A 21,005-nucleotide genomic window follows, 5' to 3' on the forward strand; every position below is an offset into this window, starting at 1 on the left:
TTTTTATTTATAGTACAGTCATAACCCACATCTCCACTAGCTGTAAAATTTATAAATGAAAATAAGATTGTATCTAAGTGCTTCATCTGCCCGTTAAATGCACATGAAGTTATTTAGATGATCTTTGATTGTCGGGGCTGCTCTTCATAGAAATTGATAATTTTTTACAAATGTAACTAAAATTTATGGAGCACAATGTGAAGAAGATAATCTACATTACACAACCGGGAAAATTACCAAAAAAAAAAAAAAACAAAATTGTTAAAAAGTATTATATTTTACTTTTCCGCCAAGTTCTTTCCGAGTTCTATGAAATGAAAGTCCGAATAATAACAATGTATTATTTTCTAAAAGCTGTATGATATTTACTGAGATGATACGGCAAAATTTTTAATCGGGAAATTGAAATGAGGGATAACACCCCGTAAGCCAAATTTCAAATATAAAAAACTAATTTTATTATTTTCAATCCTCTATACAAACATACCAGAACAAAGCAAATATTTACAATATACTTATGACAGTTTCGAAATTAATTAAATATTCAATAAACAATTTTATATATGTATACTACAGAATTATTTAATTCCTTTGTTTGAATAAATGAAACCACCGTTACTTGGAACAAATAATTGTTTTCAGTATTTAAGAAATCATTCCGTAAATATGTTTACATATGCATAATTCAAGTATTCAGTGAGCTGAAAAGTACTCAGATTCAGCTCAATTTATTTGTATTTATTTCAGAATAATGAAATCTGCGCGCTTTACGCGACCAATTATACTCAAATCGCTCACATTGCATAAATGAAATCCCGCATTAAAACATGTGAATATTTTCATTATCTGAAGAGAAAATACGGTTTTTCCAAACGTAACTTCTTCACAGGGGTCGCTCTTTAGACGATTTGGACATAATTTTATTATATATACTACGATTGTAATGCAAATACCATAAGCACTTTTCTGCTGGATGGCAATATTGAAGTACCTTACTTTTTTGCCACCACATGCTTTCATCAATAGCTTCCATCTCTCCGTGAGTGCTATTTAGCCATCGTGGCGTTAAACACGGCACACTTAGATAATAATTTGCAATTTTACACAGCAATTTATAGCGTTCAGAATGTGATTTCCACCAACTTAGCGGACATTGTTCCAAGTCTAACGTTTGCTCACATTTGTATCGATCAAATTCCAAATCGAAAGCGACTTTTGGCTGGGATTGGTTGGTGGGTATGTTGTTAATGTTTTGCTGAGTAATTTCAGCCGCGGGATTGCTTATACGCTGGAAAAATGTTCGCAAACCTACAAGATAAAAACATACATAAACTAATGAAATACGAATAATCGTCTTGTTACCAACATGATTTCGATACTGCTGAAGGCATCGTAGAGGGCTGATTTTGTTCAAGTTTTAAATTTAAATGTATTTCATTAAGAAGATGGGGATATCGTTTATATACAGACAGTATTAGTTCCGAACGATGAACACTGCCAAAATTATAGCTTTCTTTCTGTAGCATTGTCTCTGAGCTGGATTGAATAAAATCATGTTGAAAACGCCCATCAAAAAGCACTGCTTCAGAAAAGAATGAACAACCTGCGATGCTGTAATCAAATATTTAGTAAACAATAAATTATGCATACATTTTATGAATTGTACATACCTATCACGTAACTCAGAATTAATTATTCTTTGCGCCGATTGTAAATAAAGATTATCTTTAGTGTTGAATTTTGAATAATGTTCATCGAATAGTTGCTTAACCAATGGACGCACAAGTGTACAGAAGGGTATTTGTTCCGATTTTATTGTATCAAAAGTAATCTATTTAAAATAAACGTATATACTATATATCAAAATGAATTATGACGAATTAGTTTACCTTTAATGGTTTGATGTAAGTTATAAAAGGTCCAAGCTGTGATGACATTTCCTTGTATTTTTCATCTGCCGCTAAAGGACTCTCGAAGAAAACTTGAAGAAGTTTTAATTTCCACCAAGGGCAATATAATTTCACTGCCGACAAGTTTAAATTCTTCTAAAATACATCAATGATATACGGGTTGGTATATATAATAATTATTTTCAATATTAGTTCTAGAGAGAGAACAAATGTAATTACTAAATGGATTTATATTCAAGTCAACTTTGTACATTTTACACCCAAATAGTAATATACATACTTACATATATTGTGTATTTCGGTTTTTAAATGTACATACCTCACTTATATTATGAACTTGGTGAAATAATTCAGACACTACATCTTGTTGAAATATTAATTTAATACACCGTGTTAACATGGTCCCTACACATGGAACAATGTCGATACCTAATTGAAAAAAGTACATTCATTGATTCATTAAGAGCTCTTTTTCACTAACGCTTACCATTTGCAAGACCGAAATCTTTAACAATTGAATTATTTCCGTTCGTTGTTACAATCGCTGCACAACGGCTAAGATTAAAGTCTCGTAGCGACCGGGATAGTTCTGTATCTTTGTTAATAGCAATATCTTCCAATAAAATGCTCTCCAATTTGTATTCATCATCAACATTATGGAAATTTACATAAATACTCAACATGTTGTTCTCCTCATTATTTTTAAAGTTTTCGATACTGAATGAGTAAGGTTTATTTTGTTGGCTCAAATTGAGACCAATGTATTTTTTAAGTGCACATTTCATTTGCGAATAATCCCTTAATATTTTACCCTCAACTGACTCTTTACAATCACTTACTAACCCAATGGAATTAAGAAGTTGTTTGAAACCAAGACCTTGAAGCACGTTAAGTGGCAGCAAATCGGTGACCAACATATTTGCAAGAAGTTCGTTGTGAATTGTAATATTTGATTTTTTTGTTAAGTCAGTTGTACTTGGCAATGAATTATTGCAATATACAAACATCGGCTTTTGAGTAATCTCGTTATCAATTATTACCGTTTCATCTTCTGTTAATGCAACCTCGGCGGTGTTTATATCACCAACATTGAAGTCGTTACCGCAATTAATTTCAATATTATCATCATTTTTCACATCAATACTTGCTTCAGAAGTTAAAAACTCATAACTGGTTTCATTTTCTGTGATCGTTTCACTTAATTCTTTCTTGCTTTCCTTGTGTTTTACCGAACGATAATCAGAATCACAGTCAATTTCAACTGTAGAGAAACCCACTGCATTTTCATGTTCGTAATCACATTGTTTGATACAGCTTATTGGAACATTGGGAGGCATAAATTCGACGTTAAACTCTTGGGAACCAATTGAAGTTTTATCTGCTTCACGGCTATCTGTATTTAGTCGTCTTATTTTTAATAGGCTACTCACATCGGGATTAGCCTTATTAATTTGTTTATGAATATTTAATTTATCCGAGATACATTCATTCTCTTCAAATTCATTCACTGTATCGGTACCATTAAAATCTTTATTACCAATTGTGTTACAACTGTCTGAGAGTTCTGGGTTCCGCACACGTTGATGATGATGCATTTGATGCAGAGTCTCAGGATGTCGAGATATAAGGTGAGTACGTAGGTTGGACGTGTTTTTGTTGTACGTAATTGCAGTGCCACATATTGTGCATATGATTTTTTGGCGAGTCAATATTTTGTTAGTATTATCTGAAGGAAACCCGAAATACTTCCAATAAGGACTTCGCATTGATGACGGCACAGTTGTGTGCGTATACTCGATCGTTTCTTTATCAACGCAATTTTCTTGTTTCATCTTTGGACCCTCATTTACTTATCGTAATCTTTAAAACATATTGGAATTTATACTACACTGATTTTGTTTACATTTACTTAGTGATGGGATTAACCATCGTTTCAGCGGATATCTGTTTCCAAAGTTATCGTTGTAATTTCGATAATTTACAATTTGCAATATTACCAAAGTTTACACGAGAAAACTTTTGTTGCTCATTATCAACAACTTCTCTTCTAAGTCTCTAGTAGTTATGTCACCGGTTAATTACCAGAGATTGCTACCAAAGATATATGATAAGGCGACCGTAAGTTTCTGAATACATAAATGACAAAACATAACATAAGGTTAATGAGGTGCAAGGTGTATATTTGTATGTTAATTTAGTGTGAACGTTTTAATTTTTAAATAATTGAAATATTTTGTTTCACCGCTTATCTCAATACACTGCATTGATTAGTTATCAATGCTATTGAAATTGTTTTTAATTGCAGTACAATCAGATTTACTAAGGTTCAATTTGGTATAATTTAGTGATGTTTGGTTTTTGATACCCAAAAGTGCGTACATTGCATCAAGCGCCAATCGATGCAAACCATATTGTATGCATAAGTCATTAAACCCATTCGTTGTATACCTCCTTGTGTTATTCGGAGGGAATTCGTTTGAAGGAGATGATATAAAGAAGGAAATAATTATTGAAACACAATCCTCGAACGAATACGAAAGTCGAAGCTGTTTGGAATTTATATACAATACTAGATGCTGAAGTTTGTACGATTTACTAATTATGCAATTCCAAACGTGGTTACGAATAATTAATCTCTGTTTTACCTTCATTTCAATAATTTATTTTTAATCTTGATTAGCGGGACAGTTCTGCACCAAGTCCGGGTAATTGCAAACGTATTTAGCGCTATCAAACCATTTGCCAAGCTCACAAAAGCGGAGTACTGCGCGTCCACTAATGCATTGCCAGAAGAGTCGGCAATGTTTACAATCGCCAAATAAGGTGCCATCAGAAGCATTGCTACAATCAATCTGACAATCACAGGGTGGACACTTTCCATTCTGACACGTCTGCAAAGAAGCATAAAATCGCTGCCCAGGTGGACAATATTGTTGAATGATCATGGCGCCGTGACAGATAAAATATCCCAAGCAGTCAGTTGTATCGGCAATCTTATAACCGTAAGGCTTATTATAGCATAGCTGTTCTTGTTGAGTAGTTCTGGGGCCATTTATAAATCCATCACACCAAGTAATTACCGTAAAAATGATGGCAAGATATTTAAATACTTTTCGCTCTAAAAGGATTTATTTACTAAAATCAAATTACTTCCATTATTTTATTAATATACGATTCACCTATCATTTTACCGTGACACAGATCCCTTTCAATAGTACGTATAACTAACATAGTGATGTCTCAGCTTTGTCGCTTTTATAGTAGCTGTCTTATCTATTCATCAATGTATGTGATTAACTGTGATTATCCAATGCCGACTCAGTTAGGAAAATCCATATTTACTTTGCAGCTAACCTGGTATTTTATCATTTATTTGTGTATAGGATATTACTTAAGTATGATTTAATGTCAAAATAAGCAAATATCTACATACATATGTACATATATAAGTATATGAAATGCAAAGTACTCCGCAGAAGTTAATTTATCTAAGTTATGCAATGGACATTGGCAATTCACAATTATTTACCGCAATATATGTACATGCATACATATTTATTAGTAGTGCAAATGACACCTCACTCAACAATAAAATCTGCCAATATACTAATTAGAACTATTAGAACGAGCATTAAAACATTCGCCAGATGAACACCTAAAAAAGAAAAAAAGAAGCCGCAAAAGAATCAGCTTATGCTTCTATAGTAAGTCAATTGGATAATTCATCTCATTTCTGCTGCTATGCAAGCATTGGAGGCAGGTATTGTTTCTGTATCACAGATTAGTAATAAGGATCTTTTAACATACATACGTATGTACATACATATGTAGAATTTATTGCAATAAATTAAAGTTTTTTCAATCTATCCTATCCTATTTAGCAATTAATTTATTAAAATTAATATTTAAATCTCGCACACAAACGGCGGCTGTGCGCCATTTACATCTTTTCGACACAATGTCAAAGTTGTGATAAAAGGGGCATTGCTGCAGTATGGCATACCCTTTGACACAGTAAATGAAATAGTCGCAGCGCGACATGTGTGGAAATACATGTTGTCCATATATTGGACAATCGATTAGTTCACCAACGGTGGATTGCTCGCCACTTTCACTTCCCTGAGATGGCATACCGGCAGTGTTGGCGCTGCTTCCAACACCGTTCACGGGCGCGTATTCGCCGACACCGACGTCGCCGTCCCACAATTGGCAACCAGCCTTTTCGGGTAAATCGCACTTACCAGTTTTTGCATTCCAGTGCAAATTGGCACTGCATTCCTGCAACACCGCCTGCCCATAATAACATATGAAGTATTGTTGGCAATTGCTGTTGCTGCCAATGAAAACGATGCGATTTTGTTCGCTTTGCTGTGAAGCGCAATAGCGGGACGCACTTAAAACTTCATTGTTACCATCAGCATCAGCAGCACCGTCATTGCCGTTACTGTTTCCATTGCTTGCTATCCCATTGTTGTTATTGTTGGAGTTGCTGCTGCCGCTGGGTATGCTAATGTCACAATTGACATTTTCGGCGGTGTCGCAGAGTTTACTGACCGCATTGAAAAGCATTGTCGGCGGACATGGCGCAATCACCGCCTGTCCATTTTCCAAACACAAATAAAATGATCGGCAATCATCTGGATTTCTATCGAATTCTCCAGCTGTGTGATTTTGACAAATATTACTTTGACGCCGTTTATTGGTCGGTATTAAGGAATGTGACGTATCCGACTTGGTGTCCTGTATTAGTGTCGCCCATGCCAAACAAATGTACGCAACTACATCCATTTATATGACGATGATTAACGGTAAAAGAGGTACAATGAATTAGTCTCGTGTAAATTGCCAAGCGCTCACGCATTCGCTTACCTCGAAGCGGCTTCGTCGCCATTTTCGTGAAATGAAAAGTTTCCAAATGCGGAGAAACGCGTTTTGTGAGTGAATTTACGTCCTTTTCAATACACTACACAAAATATTCTAACTTCACGTTGAATTCTGAGACCAAACCAAAATATATGCATGTATTTCGTTATACATTTGTACATACAAATATTTAGTTATTAATTAACGTACATATGCATATAACAGTGAAACACACAGTGGCGGGTAAATTTAAATATGTATGTATGTATATTTATCGAACATACAACTGATATGCATACATACATACGTCATGTGTTCAAAATATTGAATTCTTATTGATAAAAGATAATGTCATAGCTTTACGACATTTCAATTTCCGTTGAATATTTAAAGATCAAACATATAGTGTACACACACATGTATTGCACATGCATATCATATGTACGAGTATATGCCCTATACCATTGTTCTTATGTGCACAACTTCTCAAAATGAATTTCAATTACGTCAAATAGCAAGCAACGTTTGTTCATCATAAAGATATTTTATTTAATTTGAAAATCCCTTACTAAAGAATGTTAAACTGTCCATTGACGATACCTTGCATAAAACGACTTTTAAAACTAACATGCAAATATTTATTTAAATAAATTTATTTGGAGACTGGTGATACTCATCCATAAACAATTTACTTATGCGTTCGAAAAGTGGTACGCAATAAGCCGCCAATCCACCAAATGGTTCTTGTTTATTTTCCAAAAAATTTTTGCATAACTGCAATGTAAATACATACAGACATACATACGTCTATGTCGTATTTAATTTATAACTTTCCAAAATTAAATTAATTAATTAAAAATATAAATTTTTTTAAATATCTTTATTACATAAATGTATAAACAAGTTTTCATAAAATCATTGCATTATTATTTTGTTGTAACAAGTAGCTTGCTGAAGCGTCGTGCAAGCACGTCTTTCAAAATCCCAGCCATAATTAACGGGGCATTGCTGCAGCAGAAGATATCCATTTCGACAGTAGTAGAAGTAGTTGCAATTCGTGCTGTGTGGATATAAATCGACTGTATGCAGCTGGCAAAGTTCTCTTGGATTGCTGAAGCCGGTCTGTAAAAGAACCATTAAATGAGTTGTTGTGTCATTAAACCATTAAACAAGTAGATAGTTGATGAAGAAGAAACAATCGCACCGTCGCACAAATTTAAATATACATAAAAGCTGCGTTAAGAGAAATTAAAGATTTTAACACCTACCCGACACCGAACATTCTCCGGATAATCACATTTTCCAGTGTTGGCATTGAAATGTAGCATTGAAGAACAGTGCATTGCCATTTTTTCACCACGATAACAAATGAAATAATCTGAACAAGATTTCGGATGTGGCACGAAAATCATTTGATGTGGATTATCCATTGACGGACATTCCGTTGATATTAGTATAGCCATATCTCCATTCGTTATGGACGGAGCCGTTGTAGTTGTGATAGGTCCACCTATAACACTTGTGTTAGAGTCCGTCTGATTGTTTATTTTCGTAGTTTGCATTGGTGCTGACGAGCTTAATATGGGAATCTCACTTGAAGCTATTGCTGTTGAAGAAAATGATGAATTGTATGCTGTAGTCGTTGTAGTCGCTTGAGTAGGCGCCGTGTAAATAGAGCTGGAGTTGTTTGCGGTGTCAAGTTTGCAGATGACAAGGTGCTTGGGGTCGCACGTCTGCAATAATTCATTAAAATAGTCGCCATCTTCACATTCGCCCTCATAGGATTCGACATCAGCACAATATATGAAATGTCTACATGATGTATTGCTGCCTATAAATGAGTGCTTTGGCATATTTTCGCATGCATCATAGATGTCGCTATGAACACTGAACACAAAAGAACAAATCAAAAACAACAAGATTTCATAACTCATCTTTATTATTTCAGTCAAGTACTTCGCAGATATTTTTCGATCGCCGAAACGTAAAAATATTTCTTGTGCTATTTAGATGATGTGCTAGGAGCAACTAAAATTTTCAAATGCAAATCGATATAAACGGGAGAATCTAAATGGCATTCCTTCCGATAATGTTTCGTAATTACGAAATGTTGTATTTTGTCTTCATAATATTGAATGATGTCAGTAAACTTGAACGAAATAAATAATTGCTGCGGTAATGAAGATTTACGTTGACATACATACGAGTAAATAGGTAAGTTTATACATATACTTATAATTACATGCATAAATGTATGTATGTGTATACCAAAAAATTATAATTCGGTAGGAAATATGCTATCTGCACACGACGATAACACGTTTCTAATATACAAAAATCTGATTTTAATTTGCCTTTAACAGTATGCGTGGCCTTCGAAATTATACTCTGTTGCAGCAGTAGTCGTAGTAATAGGCGTTATTAGACATATGTACATATGTTTATAAAGCATCGACTTCTCGAAATGCAAATCCCACGTTTGGGGAAACTGTAAACCTTCATCATCGCTTCATGCTCGCATAAGCCTCTCTATAATCCTCTCCCTCCGTCAAGTATTTAACTTTGGTTTAGGGTTTGACTTCGCGGACTCGTAATTTTTTGATCTCCCAAATTTTATAGGAAAACACTCAATTTGTGTCTCTCATTTATATAATTCGCACTTCTGTCTACTTAAAAAATATTAAATCTAGATGGGTCATATACGTAAGTAAACATTAATAAATAGTTACAATATGTAGAAACAAGTATTTTATAATTCACAACTCTTAACAATTTACACTTGAAAATAATATATTAATATTAATACAGACATGCATAGATGTATGTATCTGAGGGTGTGCATATTTATATATATATGAAGAAGAGTAAATATACATAAATATTATTTATTATTTTCTGAATAACTTCCGTTACTGATTGTAAAATCTCAAGTACTTTGTACTATTTAAGTAAGTATACATATGTACGTATGTATATACGAGTATATATGTATCGTCTGGCAGACGATTCTACAACTAGCTAACTTTCATTTTTACATACCCACAAACAGCAACTAATTTATTTCGATTATATAACATAAACACTGCTTCAACGCTATAGAATTAAGTATTAGAAACAAATAAATTAATCAACGTAAAAAGATATTGAAATGAAGTACAAAGTCAGAAATATATATGTATCTACTTTTTCGCGCTTTCCGGAGTAGTTCAAATTGCAGTTGTTAACTAATAACTTTTCTAACTATTACGATGTTTTACTACAAAGACATTCACTTATTGTTCATACACATTTTCACAAATTCCAGAACAAGCCTTGACGCCGTTCATCAACACATTTTTATCTAAATACTCGTATGTATCTGTGTATATGCGTAAATAGTGAATTTCACTTTGATTGATAAAAAGTCTGCTTGTTCTCATAAATTGATCGTACAAATCACTCTACTTAAATTAAATTCCAATAGAATGACTATTCGAAGCGTCAGAATATCATCAAGATCTTGAACTTATTATTATATTATATTAATTATTTATTTCTTTTATCTGTGAGTGTTTGAACAATTTGATCTTATTTCTATTCAAATAATATATCAATATCGAAATAAACACGTATGTACGTATATATGTATGTATATGTACTTGGTATGGTCGGTGTTATACAAAATCAACCTTATTTAGGTTCGCTTCGATCCTACAAAACATTTTGCCTGGTCGAGGAGCACACAAGAACGCCTTTCAATGTCCCATCCGTAGTAGAACGGACATTGCTGTACCGTTAGAAAACCTTTTATGCAGTAATAGAAATAGTTACATTTCTGCGGATGTGGAAAGAAGTCGGTGACATGTGGCAAACATTTATTTGCATTCGGTCGATCGATCTGTAGAAATTAGAGTAGAAATACGGCAATTTGAGTTTAAATACATTTTGAATATATATGTACTATATATACTATATATATTACGATTATGTAATTATAGATATATGCAGTAGGAAATATTTTCAGCAACAAAAACATTACTTTGCCGAAACATTACTGTTCAGAAACATCGGTGACCACAAACCTCTGACAGTTTGAAGTCTTCGATAAACTTTGAAATTCAAATATATCAAAAATGTTTAACTTCAAAAATTATGTTACTGAACATATAAATTGCTGGCCCATTCTGCTACATTTCTAAATCAGATTTTATTGCGATTATACGAAAACTCACCATGCACTGCACTTTTTCGGGGAAATCACATTTGGCTGTATGTATATTGAAGTGTAAATTATCCGTACAGCGCATGTCAATGGCTTGACCATGATAACAAAGATAATAGCTGGTGCAGGATTGTGTATTCGCCGTGAATACGATTGTATTCGGATCTTCGACCGTGGGGCAATGATCTCTCACAACTGGCGCAATGGCAATCGGTTCTAAAGTGCTTGTAATGATCTCATTTTTAGTAGTTGTTTGTGGAGATTGAGTTGTTGTTGTTGTAATAATAGGTTTTGATGTGACAGGTGCCACAGTTTCTTCCGGTTCTTCCGGGTATTCAGGCTCTTCGGATTCAACCGGGTTCCCAGGATCAGCCTCACCAGACTCGTCCAAAGGGCAGTATACATTTTCCGCATCATCACATGCATCACCATCGAAATACTGACCTTCATCGCATTCTGCTGAGTAGGAATCATTGTCATCGCAATATATATACATTTGACAACTCTGTAAACTCTTAACAAATGTCTCTTTGGGCACGTTTTCACATTCTTCAAATATGTCAGCGCTTGTTATTCGCAATGAAAGTGACAGCCAAAGTAATATTATTAAAGTCATTTTCTTAATGTTATTATCCATATTTTGTAACCACAGAGTTGAAACAAATAAACACAGTTATTTTATTCTACTTGTTAGTATTTGTATTTTATTTTCTTTTTTTTGTTAATTTAAACTTTGTAACAAATATGTTAAATATACAATATTTAGCACTACCTAGTTCATCTCAACACAATTCTTGGCAGTTTCACGAACTTTTATTAACTGAATGCGGAATCTGAGTCAACATTAGCTTTATGACACACATATGCACATCCTAAGGTCGTTTATAACGGAAGTCTTCAACATATGTATATATTATGTACAATCAATACCTTTTAATAAAATCAATTTTGTGCTCTTTATCAACTGTTCATCATTACTTATCAATATTATCAATTTGGTGTAATTAGTTCTTCTGTACAGAAGCGGACAAATTTGGGCAAATGAGATGAATTGGATGAAGGTGTACATTCAAAATCCATCCCAAAAAGTATAAAATTATGAAATATTGCGGAATCAGTACAATAAATATATATGTATTGTATATTTCAACCAAATTTGGTGCAAAACATTGTCTGGACACCAATATGTTACAATTCAAAAGCGGACTACGCCTAATTATGAATTCCGTCTGATTATTTCACTTTAAACTTAAAACTATACATCCAACATTGAAACATGCCCCAATCTTCACAATATAGTGAAATTTGTGAATAATATTCAGTAAGTCTATTGCACAGATTGTAAGTTAGCAATTAACCAAATATGATCCATTCCATCCATTCACGGCTTCGGCGAATAACGAATATCAAATTCACTGACAGCAATATTTGATATACATACATACTATTTTGCCAACACCTGAACATATTTCCCGCCGGAATTACTACATATTGTCGTGGATAACGAGTTCAAACGAGTTCATATAATTTTACTTAATAATTGTATTTTTCAACACTTTACATTATTTATTAATTAATTAATTATTTTCAAATTAGAATATTGAGATATATTCATACATATATCGTATGTACTGCTCACTCCTGATTCGCATCACATGTTACGTTCTGTGGGTAGTTGCACACATTCAGCTTCACGTCAAACCAAAGTGTCGACGGGCAACGCATCGGTATAGCTTGTCCATAACTGCATACATAATAACGGTTGCAGTCAGCTGAATCCGGAAGGAACGTACCTGTTTTCAAGTTAGCGCATGATGGTGGTGCTTTACTTGTTGTTGTTTTATATGTAGAAGAAGATACTGCTGAAGTGGAATCAGTTATGGCAGACGTAATTAATGTTGTTTTCAAAGTTGTCGAAGTCTCTTTGGTGGTTGCTGCACTATCGGGAATCTCAAGTGAGTCGGTGTTTGTCGGAAACCCTTTCCCATCGCTTAATACATTCTCTGGGTAGTTACACACATTCAACTTCACGTCAAAACAAAGTGTCGGCGGGCAACGCATCGGTATAGCTTGTCCATAGCTACACACATAATAACGGTTGCAGTCATCAGGATCTGGAAGGAATGTACCTGTTTTCAAGTTAGCGCATGATGGTGGCGCAGTACTCGTTGTTGTTGTTTTATATGTGGAGGATGATGCAGCTGGAGTAGAATCAGTTATAGTAGACGTTATTAATGTAGTTTTCGTTGTAAAACCCGTAGTCCCTTCCGTTGAGGAACTCGAAGCTGGCGTGGAATCAGTGCTAGTTGTCGCTTCCGTTGTTCTCGAAGTTGTTGCAGGCTCTTTAGTGGTGGTGCTATCGCTGTTTGAACTCGCAGCAGATGTGGAATCAGTATTAGTGGTCGCTTCCGTTGTTCTCAAAGTTGTTGTAGGCTCTTTAGTGATGGTGCTATCGCTGTTTGTCGTGGAATCAATAGATACAGTAGTCGTTTCCATTGTGGAACTCGCAGCTGACGTGGAATCAGTGTTAGTGGTCTCTTCCGTTGTTCTCAAAGTTGTTGAAGCTTCTTTAGTGGTGTTGCTATCGCTGTTTGTCGTGGAATCAATAGATACAGTTGTGTCTTTAACATTTGAAGATGTTTCAGGAGAGTCACTGGTCGGATTTGTTGTTGAAGTTCCTTCACTGACTGGCGTTTCACCGGAAACCTCTCCGGATGTTGATGTGCTGTCCGCATCTGTTATGGAGTCAGTGGTGCCTTCTGAAACAATTGTAACATCCGTTGTTTCTGTTGAAAAATTCGTCGTTTCATCACTATCGGGCGGTGTATCAGTGGAATACTCCGTTGGATTCGAACTTGTCGAAGTTGGTTTAGGCAGCTCAGTACTGCTTTCTGCAATAGCTGAACTAGCCGTTTCATCCGTGGTATTGTCTGTGAAATCGCTTGTTTTATCGCTGGTAGTACCAGTAGTTGCAGAAGTTGTTGAAACTGTTTGAATACTGCTACAATCATTCCCAGAAGTTGTAAGGTCTGACGATATTGTGGTTGTTGTTTGGCAATTGCAAGGTGGACAACGCCCCGTTATACAGCAACTCAAAGCATCACTATACTTAGCTCCTGGTGGACAATATTGTTGCACATATTCGCCATCGTAAAGTGCAAAATAACCTACACAATCCTCAAGATCAGGCTTTGTGGGCATTGGCAGATTATATAGGCAGCCATCCGATTGTGACTGTGATAGAACAGCCACAATAGAAAAAATATATGCTACCAGTAGTGATACCAATATCATGATATTGGTCTATTAAAAATACTTTCCAAAGGGAATAGAACGTATGCTAACCGACAACTTGTTTATTAGTTTATATAGTAAATGAATATTTCCGTCGGATAGTTATGATAGAAATGGGTCTATCGTTGTATTTATAGTGAATTTTGTCTAAAACAAGCTTTTGTAAAAGCTTTCTTAGAATAATACAAACATAAATTCTATTTAATCAAAAACAATCAAGATAACGCTAGAGTACTTCATCCTTTCTCATATGTGTAGATACTGTATATATACATATATGTACATACATATACGAACATGAAATGTAATTAATAAAATATGGTCTTAAATAAATATAGGGCTATTTCGAATTGGTCACTATTAATTATTTGAAAGCAAAGAGTATATAAATGCATTCTAGGGTGCCGAGAATCTATCAATACTCACTGCTGATTTGCAAATCAATTAACTATAATTATAAATAATATCTATAAATGGGCTATTAGGTGTGCAAGGATCACAACGGATTGTCAACTGGAATGTCTAATAAGATTTTAAGTTCCGATTGTCTAGCATGTAGCCAACAGCTTTTCTTTGTTATTTGACCAAGTGATGACTTATGTATAACGGTTTTAGTATTTTGTTGTGCCAATGTACTATTGTTGTCTGAGGAGCAAAGGAGTACAAACTATCACAAGTAACACCCACCACTAGGGTAACAGTGAGATGGATGTATGTATAAGGAAAGAAATACTAATTTTTATTTTATTAACATTTCGGAAAACAAACCGCCATTTGCAAACTCATAGAGCCTGTTCATACGAGGATATATTTCGACAACTCCTAGTTTATGGGAGAGGCGCTGACAGGCGAAGCGTTGCGCTCGTGTTCGGCAACACACTTGTTCTGTCGTCTTGTTCATAACAGTTCACTGCTACGTAAATCGAGATTCTTTTTCGTTTTCAAATTCTCAACCTGGCTGTATTTGCGCCTATTTTCAAATTAACATTTCTTATATATTTGGAACTTTTTGGAAAATAAATAAATATATATAGAAATATTTTAGAAATTGGTGAACATGAATAAAATATATGTACTTTTGAGCTTGTAAATGGAGCGAACAAGAATTTTATATAAAATTGAAAGATAATGACAGAAGAACCTGAACCGAGTTGCTCAACACGAATTGAGAAGTTATTGATAATTAGCAACACGAGTATTTGCGTAAAAACACGGCCTTATAAGAAACAACTTGATATCTGATTTCTTTTTTTTTTTTAATCTGGCATCTCCAAACACAAAATTTATTATTATCTGTTTAAAAATTCGAAGAAATCTTAAAAACGTACGATTATTTTATTTATTTGTCGGACGACTGCAATTTTGAAATAAATTTATTTTATCTATGTTTCAATCCCCCTACAAATTGTTGGAGTTTTTGTTTTAAACCTCATTTCGCTAAATAACAATATACACAAAAAGCATTAAATCATTATACGGAGGTTGGGGATATACACATGTTACTTCTTTTAATATTTTGAGGAAATTAAATATGAACTATCATCTTGCCGAAGTGGCTGTTCATTGCCAGCAATAGTTATATGAAAATGTTTCATGCTATAAGCAATGGCAGTCTCCCAATGGCAATATGAGCAAAAGAAAATTGCCAAGACAAAATATTTTGCATGTGAGATGCCCTGTATATAACATGGAAAAAATAACTTAATAGCTGATAAAACGCAAAATCAATTTTCAGTTAAATATTTTTCGCAGCTCTAAAAGTATCGAAATTACAATCATAGTAAAAATAATATATATTGTGAAATAGTTTTGATAAAGTTTGCTCTACCAATAATTATATACTAAACCACTCTTTGGAATCTATTGATAAAGAAAAATGGGCAAAAAAAATAGTAAGTTGTAATATATGTATAGACTTTGCTTTGTTCATTGTGAAATTCTGCTGAAAATGTATGATCCGCCGTAGAATATAAGAAGTCCGAAGCGGGTGGATCAACTGAAGGGCAACCTAAAGGAAATCCGCAACAGCAACAACAACAACAACCTGGACCATCTCAACAAAGGCAACCTGAACATCAACACGAAAGTAAATATACATATAATAACTAATATGTGGTAAAAATATGTATTATCTATGCGTATGTAAGTATTTGTATGTATGATGTGTACCTTTGCTGTTAATTACTCGACATGAATTACATACGTGTCTCTATTCGGGACTTACCCGAATTGTGAAATTGAACATTTTAATCTTACGTAAATGATGAATCATAGTAAATATATTTAAAAACTATTTAAAATTCAAAACAAGGTATTAAAATTAGATTAACTATGGGAGTACTCTAATTTTTATACTCTCTTAATATGTTGCACCAAGGTTAATATGAGTAAATTTTGTGCTATCTTAATACAATTAAATAAAATAAAAAATCAGAGAGTATAAAATGTTCGTTTACACCCGAACTTAGCCTTTCCTTATTTGTTTTACTTAGAAAATGCTGGCACTGCATCATCTACGACTGAAAATGTTACTAAAGAAACTCAAGGACCAGGACAGCAAAAGAAACAACAACGTCCCCAACAGCAGCAAGCTCGACCACAGCAGAAACGTCCCCAACAGCAGCAGCAGACCAGACCACAGCAGGAACGTCCCCAACAGCAGCAGCAGACCCAACCACAGCAGGAGCGTTCACAACAGCAGCAATCCGGTTCACAGCACTCGCAACAGCAAGGGCGTCCACAACAGCAGGAGCGTACACAATACCAGGAACGTCCCCAACAGCAGCAAGCTCGACCACAGCAGGAACGTCCCCAACAGCAGCAGCAGACCCGACCACAGCAGCAGCAGACCCGACCACAGCAGCAACGTCCCCAACAGCAGCAGCAGACCCAACCACAGCAGGAGCGTACACAATACCAGGAACGTCCCCAACAGCAGCAGCAGACCCAACCACAGCAGGAGCGTACACAATACCAGGAACGTCCCCAACAACAGCAACAACAGTGGCGTTCACAACAGCAGCAATCCGGATCTCAGCACTCGCAACAGCAAGGGCGTCCACAACAGCAGGAGCGTCCACAACAGCAAGGGCGTCCACAACAGCAAGGGCGTCCACAACAGCAGGAGCGTCCACAACAGCAGGGGCGTCCACAACAGCAGGAGCGTCCACAGCAGCAAGGGCGTCCACAACAGCAGACGAGATCACAACACCAACAAGGTTCACAGTCCCAAGAGCAATCACCACTGCATGAACCGCCGCAAACTCCATCACGTCAATCAAGCGTTTCACATTCCTCATCAAGTGCATCGATTTCGTCAGCTATTTCACAAAATAGCATACCACCTGGTACCCTAGGCATTAAGGGAGAAAGTGAAACCAACTATTTATTGATGGACTTGAGTAAAATGCCGAATAAGGCGTACCATTATGACGTTACTATCACTCCGGATCGACCAAAGAAATTTTTCAGAAACGCTTTCACACAATTCATAAATACGTATTTGCCAGGTCATTTTGCTGGATTCGATGGAGTGAAGAGTTGTTACATGTTAGAAAAGTTACCAAAACAAGTTTATGAAGGCGATGTGACGGTAAAAATATTATAAAGATGGATCGCTTTGTACCTATAAATATTATTTCTTTTATGTACAGATTGCCGATTCTGCTTCACGGCAAATTCAGTTCAAAATTTCGATCAAGCCAACAGACAACATTGAAGTAGATTTGGGATCGCTGCGAACGTAAGTCGAAAATGAATTTTTTTTTCTACGTTTTAACCTCTAGAACCACTTTAGTTTACTGGAAGTCATCAATCGTTTTCATTTCAGATACCGTAATGATCGTATTTATGACAAGCCAATGCGTGCTCTACAATGTATTGAGGTGATTTTATCCAATGCTTGTCAACAAAAGGCCTTACGCGTCGGTCGTTCCTTCTTCACACGACCCAATACCACATTAGATCTTGATGGAGGATTTGAGTTATATACTGGTCTTTACCAGGCAGCCATTTTAGGCGATGAGCCTTACTTAAATGTAGACATTTCCAATAAGTCATTTCCAATGGCCTTAACTTTGCTTGATTTTTTAAGCAAAGTGAAAAATGTTAGTCTAGATCGCAGTTTAGATCAAAGGAGTTTAAACTCCCTTAGTACTCACATTAGAGGGTTAAAAATCGTTTATACCCCCCCAGCTTCTTTTGGTGCTGCACCACGTTCTTATAAAGTAAACGAAGTTAGCAGGGAATCAGCAAATTCTTTGTCTTTTAAAATTGACACTGGAGAGAAATTGACAGTTGACCGCTACTTTGCTAGCCGCGGTTACCGGTTAAAATATCCTCATTTAAATTGTGTTGTAGCTGGATCTTCAGTAAAGCCGAATTATCTACCCATTGAGTTATGCAGCATTGAACCTGGACAAGCAATTAAGGTGAGTAAAATTGCTAAGAGATGATATTCCATAATAATCTGCACAAATAAAAAAAAACGGAAAAAAAATAATTTATTATAAAATCCTCAATTAATAGAAAAGAAGAAGAATCATAGTAATTCTAGAAATTTGGCATATTATTACATTTATTTCTTAAGCACCTAACGATTTATTAAAATGTCAATCCTAAAACTTAGCTTCCCCAATTTTCTAAAAAAAAAAAATCGTTTTTCAGAGAAAAGATGGCGCAGAGCAAGTTAGAAAGATGATTCGATTTGCTGCCACATCAACGGATGAGCGTAAAAGGAAGATTATGGAAAAGCTTCAATATTTTATGCATAACAACGACGTGCTTTTGCAAAAATTTGGAATTAGGATTGGTAACCAATTCATAAAGGTACCAACACGGTTACTCAAAGCACCATCAATTGAATATCGGCTCGGCAAACTCGTAGACCCTCGAAATGGTTCCTGGCGCAATTTAGAATATTTGCAAACTGGAGTAGCATTGAAGAAAACTGGCTATAAGTGGGCTATCATTTATTCACAATCCAGGTTTTTGCGATATGACACGCTACAACAACTATCAGACATGGTGAGTTTCGTTTTCAAATATTAAAATTTAATGCATATAATCACAAAGTTATAATTATAATGGAATATGTGAATATGTATGCTCTTCCATTTTTAAAACAGCTATTTAAAGGTGCTAAAAGGATGGGTATAAATTTGGATTCCGAAAGAGAGGTACAAGAAACCAGAGACATAGTTGGAACATTGGAGCAATATAAAAGAAAAGATTACGACTTGGTTGTTGTAGTGATTCCTAATTATGGTACTACATATGCGGATATAAAACAAAAGGCCGAATTGGTTTGCGGGCTACTGACCCAATGTATCAAAGAAGGTACTGTGAGTCGAAGGTTGGACGACCAATTAATTTCCAATCTGCTATTAAAAATTAATTCAAAGCTGAATGGATCCAACCATAAAATATCAGCTAAATCTCATATTGAACTTGATCACCCCATGTTTATGGGGGCGGATGTCACTCATCCGTCACCCGATCAACGGAGCATACCTAGCGTTGTTGGGGTAGCTGCTTCCCATGATTTAAATGGAGCTTCGTACAATATGCAATATCGATTGCAGGAGGGAGCGAAAGAAGAAATAGATGACATGCAAAGCATAAGTCGTCATCACTTAAATGTTTATTACCAAAAGCATAAATGCTATCCCAAGAACATTATATATTATCGGGATGGTGTCTCCGATGGTCAATTTAAGAAGGTCAATAACTTCGAAGTAAACGCTATACGAGCAGTCTGCAAAGAAGTGAGTGTTAAGAGCTGGGTTATTTCATAATATATGAAAAAATATATTCTTATACGCAGTTAGAAATATTTTATTTGAGTACAGTAAAACAATTTCATCTTATTCCAGCTTAAAATTTCACCGAAAATTACATGTATAATTGTGGTCAAACGGCATCATACTCGGTTCTTCCCAACAAAACCCACTGGTGACAAGTTTAATAATGTCTTGCCCGGCACTGTCGTTGATCAAAAAATCGTACACCCGAATGAAACGCAGTTCTTTATGGTAAGCCACCAGTCAATTCAAGGCACGGCTAAGCCCACACGATACAATGTTCTCGTGGATGATGCAAAATTTTCTATGGATGAGCTGCAAATGATGACCAACAATTTGTGCTACATGTTTCCACGTTGTAATCGCGCTGTTTCGTATCCAGCTCCAGCTTACCTGGCTCATTTGGTTGCAGCACGGGGACGTGTTTATATCGACGGGTAATGCTTCCTTATTCGTAGAATTTATGTTTCATTCATAACCAAGTAATTTTTTCAGACCCCCTCTAAGGCGAGGACTTCGTGAAGAATATAATAAGCGCTTAATTAACGAGTCCTTTATGCGAAATACACCAATGTTCTTTGTCTAAAGAATATATCCATATCCATCTTAATAACTTTTGCTTTTCTGCATTATTTTATGCTACATTTTCTAACATCCATATATAATCGATTATCTACAGAATTACAATATTATGTCATATGTCACATCTGCACAATGACAAATACATACATATATACTACACTTTATTTAACATTCTTATAACAACATAATATATACATATATACATTTGAAATGAAAAATATGATATAAAACTGATTTACTAAATTAAGTGCCTGGAATAAAACTCCATGTGTACTTTATTTCTGTGTTTCAATTCTAACAAGATGGTGAACATTTCAGTTTGATTTTAGTTTTTGTTTTTTGAGAGGGTATCGT

At 35.1% G+C, this 21,005-nt stretch overlaps 6 protein-coding genes across 7 annotated transcripts; 1 reads left to right on the forward strand and 5 right to left on the reverse strand.

Moving 5' to 3' along the window:
• Positions 1 to 254: 254 nt before the first annotated feature.
• Positions 255 to 3,920, reverse strand: LOC105210787 (uncharacterized). Its single transcript, XM_011181969.3, has 6 exons — positions 2,398 to 3,920; positions 2,230 to 2,339; positions 1,890 to 2,045; positions 1,671 to 1,831; positions 1,367 to 1,611; positions 255 to 1,308 (listed from the first exon to the last, which is right to left on the reverse strand). Exons 1-6 carry the CDS (start codon positions 3,740 to 3,742, stop codon positions 884 to 886), a joined length of 2,442 nt encoding a protein of 813 aa, XP_011180271.1. The 5' UTR covers positions 3,743 to 3,920; the 3' UTR covers positions 255 to 883.
• Positions 3,921 to 4,576: 656 nt separating this feature from the next.
• On the reverse strand, positions 4,577 to 5,320 carry LOC105210700 (protein obstructor-E). Its single transcript, XM_011181858.3, has 2 exons — positions 5,090 to 5,320; positions 4,577 to 5,028 (listed from the first exon to the last, which is right to left on the reverse strand). Exons 1-2 carry the CDS (start codon positions 5,139 to 5,141, stop codon positions 4,577 to 4,579), a joined length of 504 nt encoding a protein of 167 aa, XP_011180160.1. The 5' UTR covers positions 5,142 to 5,320.
• A 209-nt stretch (positions 5,321 to 5,529) lies between these two features.
• LOC105210534 (probable chitinase 10) lies at positions 5,530 to 6,909 on the reverse strand. The gene is made up of 2 exons (XM_054228716.1): positions 6,780 to 6,909; positions 5,530 to 6,688 (listed from the first exon to the last, which is right to left on the reverse strand). Exons 1-2 carry the CDS (start codon positions 6,799 to 6,801, stop codon positions 5,784 to 5,786), a joined length of 927 nt encoding a protein of 308 aa, XP_054084691.1. The 5' UTR covers positions 6,802 to 6,909; the 3' UTR covers positions 5,530 to 5,783.
• Positions 6,910 to 7,634: 725 nt separating this feature from the next.
• LOC128921358 (peritrophin-48) lies at positions 7,635 to 9,113 on the reverse strand. The gene is made up of 2 exons (XM_054228717.1): positions 8,042 to 9,113; positions 7,635 to 7,895 (listed from the first exon to the last, which is right to left on the reverse strand). The coding sequence occupies exons 1-2, from the start codon at positions 8,705 to 8,707 to the stop codon at positions 7,689 to 7,691; spliced, it is 873 nt and encodes a 290-aa protein (XP_054084692.1). The 5' UTR covers positions 8,708 to 9,113; the 3' UTR covers positions 7,635 to 7,688.
• A 1,278-nt stretch (positions 9,114 to 10,391) lies between these two features.
• LOC105210620 (mucin-2) lies at positions 10,392 to 14,385 on the reverse strand. The gene is made up of 3 exons (XM_011181736.3): positions 12,613 to 14,385; positions 10,985 to 11,644; positions 10,392 to 10,650 (listed from the first exon to the last, which is right to left on the reverse strand). Exons 1-3 carry the CDS (start codon positions 14,266 to 14,268, stop codon positions 10,447 to 10,449), a joined length of 2,520 nt encoding a protein of 839 aa, XP_011180038.2. The 5' UTR covers positions 14,269 to 14,385; the 3' UTR covers positions 10,392 to 10,446.
• A 1,568-nt stretch (positions 14,386 to 15,953) lies between these two features.
• On the forward strand, positions 15,954 to 20,929 carry LOC105211105 (protein argonaute-2). 2 transcript variants are annotated; one of them, XM_054228453.1, is made up of 9 exons: positions 15,957 to 16,160; positions 16,235 to 16,354; positions 16,761 to 17,860; positions 17,922 to 18,010; positions 18,098 to 18,698; positions 18,934 to 19,293; positions 19,395 to 20,033; positions 20,142 to 20,506; positions 20,565 to 20,929. In XM_054228453.1, the coding sequence occupies exons 1-9, from the start codon at positions 16,145 to 16,147 to the stop codon at positions 20,653 to 20,655; spliced, it is 3,381 nt and encodes a 1,126-aa protein (XP_054084428.1). In that variant the 5' UTR covers positions 15,957 to 16,144; the 3' UTR covers positions 20,656 to 20,929. The 2 variants fall into 2 exon arrangements, with proteins under 2 accessions (XP_054084429.1, XP_054084428.1); XM_054228454.1 differs by lacking the exon at positions 20,565 to 20,929 and having other exon boundaries at positions 15,954 to 16,160; positions 20,118 to 20,322.
• The last annotated feature ends 76 nt before the right edge of the window (positions 20,930 to 21,005 follow it).

Source organism: Zeugodacus cucurbitae, chromosome 4, assembly GCF_028554725.1.
Source record: "Zeugodacus cucurbitae isolate PBARC_wt_2022May chromosome 4, idZeuCucr1.2, whole genome shotgun sequence".
NCBI classification, from domain to species: domain Eukaryota; kingdom Metazoa; phylum Arthropoda; class Insecta; order Diptera; family Tephritidae; genus Zeugodacus; species Zeugodacus cucurbitae.

Coding starts and splice junctions, on each gene's coding strand:
- LOC105210787 (XM_011181969.3), bottom strand. CDS start 3,742: ATGAAACAAGAAAATTGCGTTGATAAAGAAACGATCGAGTATACGCAC. Junction 1,832..1,889: donor CTTACATCAAACCATTAAAG/GTAAACTAATTC, acceptor TATTTTAAATAG/ATTACTTTTGATACAATAAA. Junction 1,309..1,366: donor TTCAGCAGTATCGAAATCAT/GTTGGTAACAAG, acceptor TTTATCTTGTAG/GTTTGCGAACATTTTTCCAG.
- LOC105210700 (XM_011181858.3), bottom strand. CDS start 5,141: ATGTTAGTTATACGTACTATTGAAAGGGATCTGTGTCACGGTAAAATG. Junction 5,029..5,089: donor GTGTCACGGTAAAATGATAG/GTGAATCGTATA, acceptor AAATCCTTTTAG/AGCGAAAAGTATTTAAATAT.
- LOC105210534 (XM_054228716.1), bottom strand. CDS start 6,801: ATGGCGACGAAGCCGCTTCGAG. Junction 6,689..6,779: donor GGCGACGAAGCCGCTTCGAG/GTAAGCGAATGC, acceptor AAATGGATGTAG/TTGCGTACATTTGTTTGGCA.
- LOC128921358 (XM_054228717.1), bottom strand. CDS start 8,707: ATGAGTTATGAAATCTTGTTGTTTTTGATTTGTTCTTTTGTGTTCAGT. Junction 7,896..8,041: donor CGGAGAATGTTCGGTGTCGG/GTAGGTGTTAAA, acceptor GTTCTTTTACAG/ACCGGCTTCAGCAATCCAAG.
- LOC105210620 (XM_011181736.3), bottom strand. CDS start 14,268: ATGATATTGGTATCACTACTGGTAGCATATATTTTTTCTATTGTGGCT. Junction 11,645..12,612: donor CATGTGATGCGAATCAGGAG/TGAGCAGTACAT, acceptor ATAAAATAACTG/TGTTTATTTGTTTCAACTCT. Junction 10,651..10,984: donor CCGAAAAAGTGCAGTGCATG/GTGAGTTTTCGT, acceptor TAATTTCTACAG/ATCGATCGACCGAATGCAAA.
- LOC105211105 (XM_054228453.1), top strand. Junction 16,355..16,760: donor ACCTGAACATCAACACGAAA/GTAAATATACAT, acceptor TGTTTTACTTAG/AAAATGCTGGCACTGCATCA. Junction 20,507..20,564: donor GGACGTGTTTATATCGACGG/GTAATGCTTCCT, acceptor TAATTTTTTCAG/ACCCCCTCTAAGGCGAGGAC.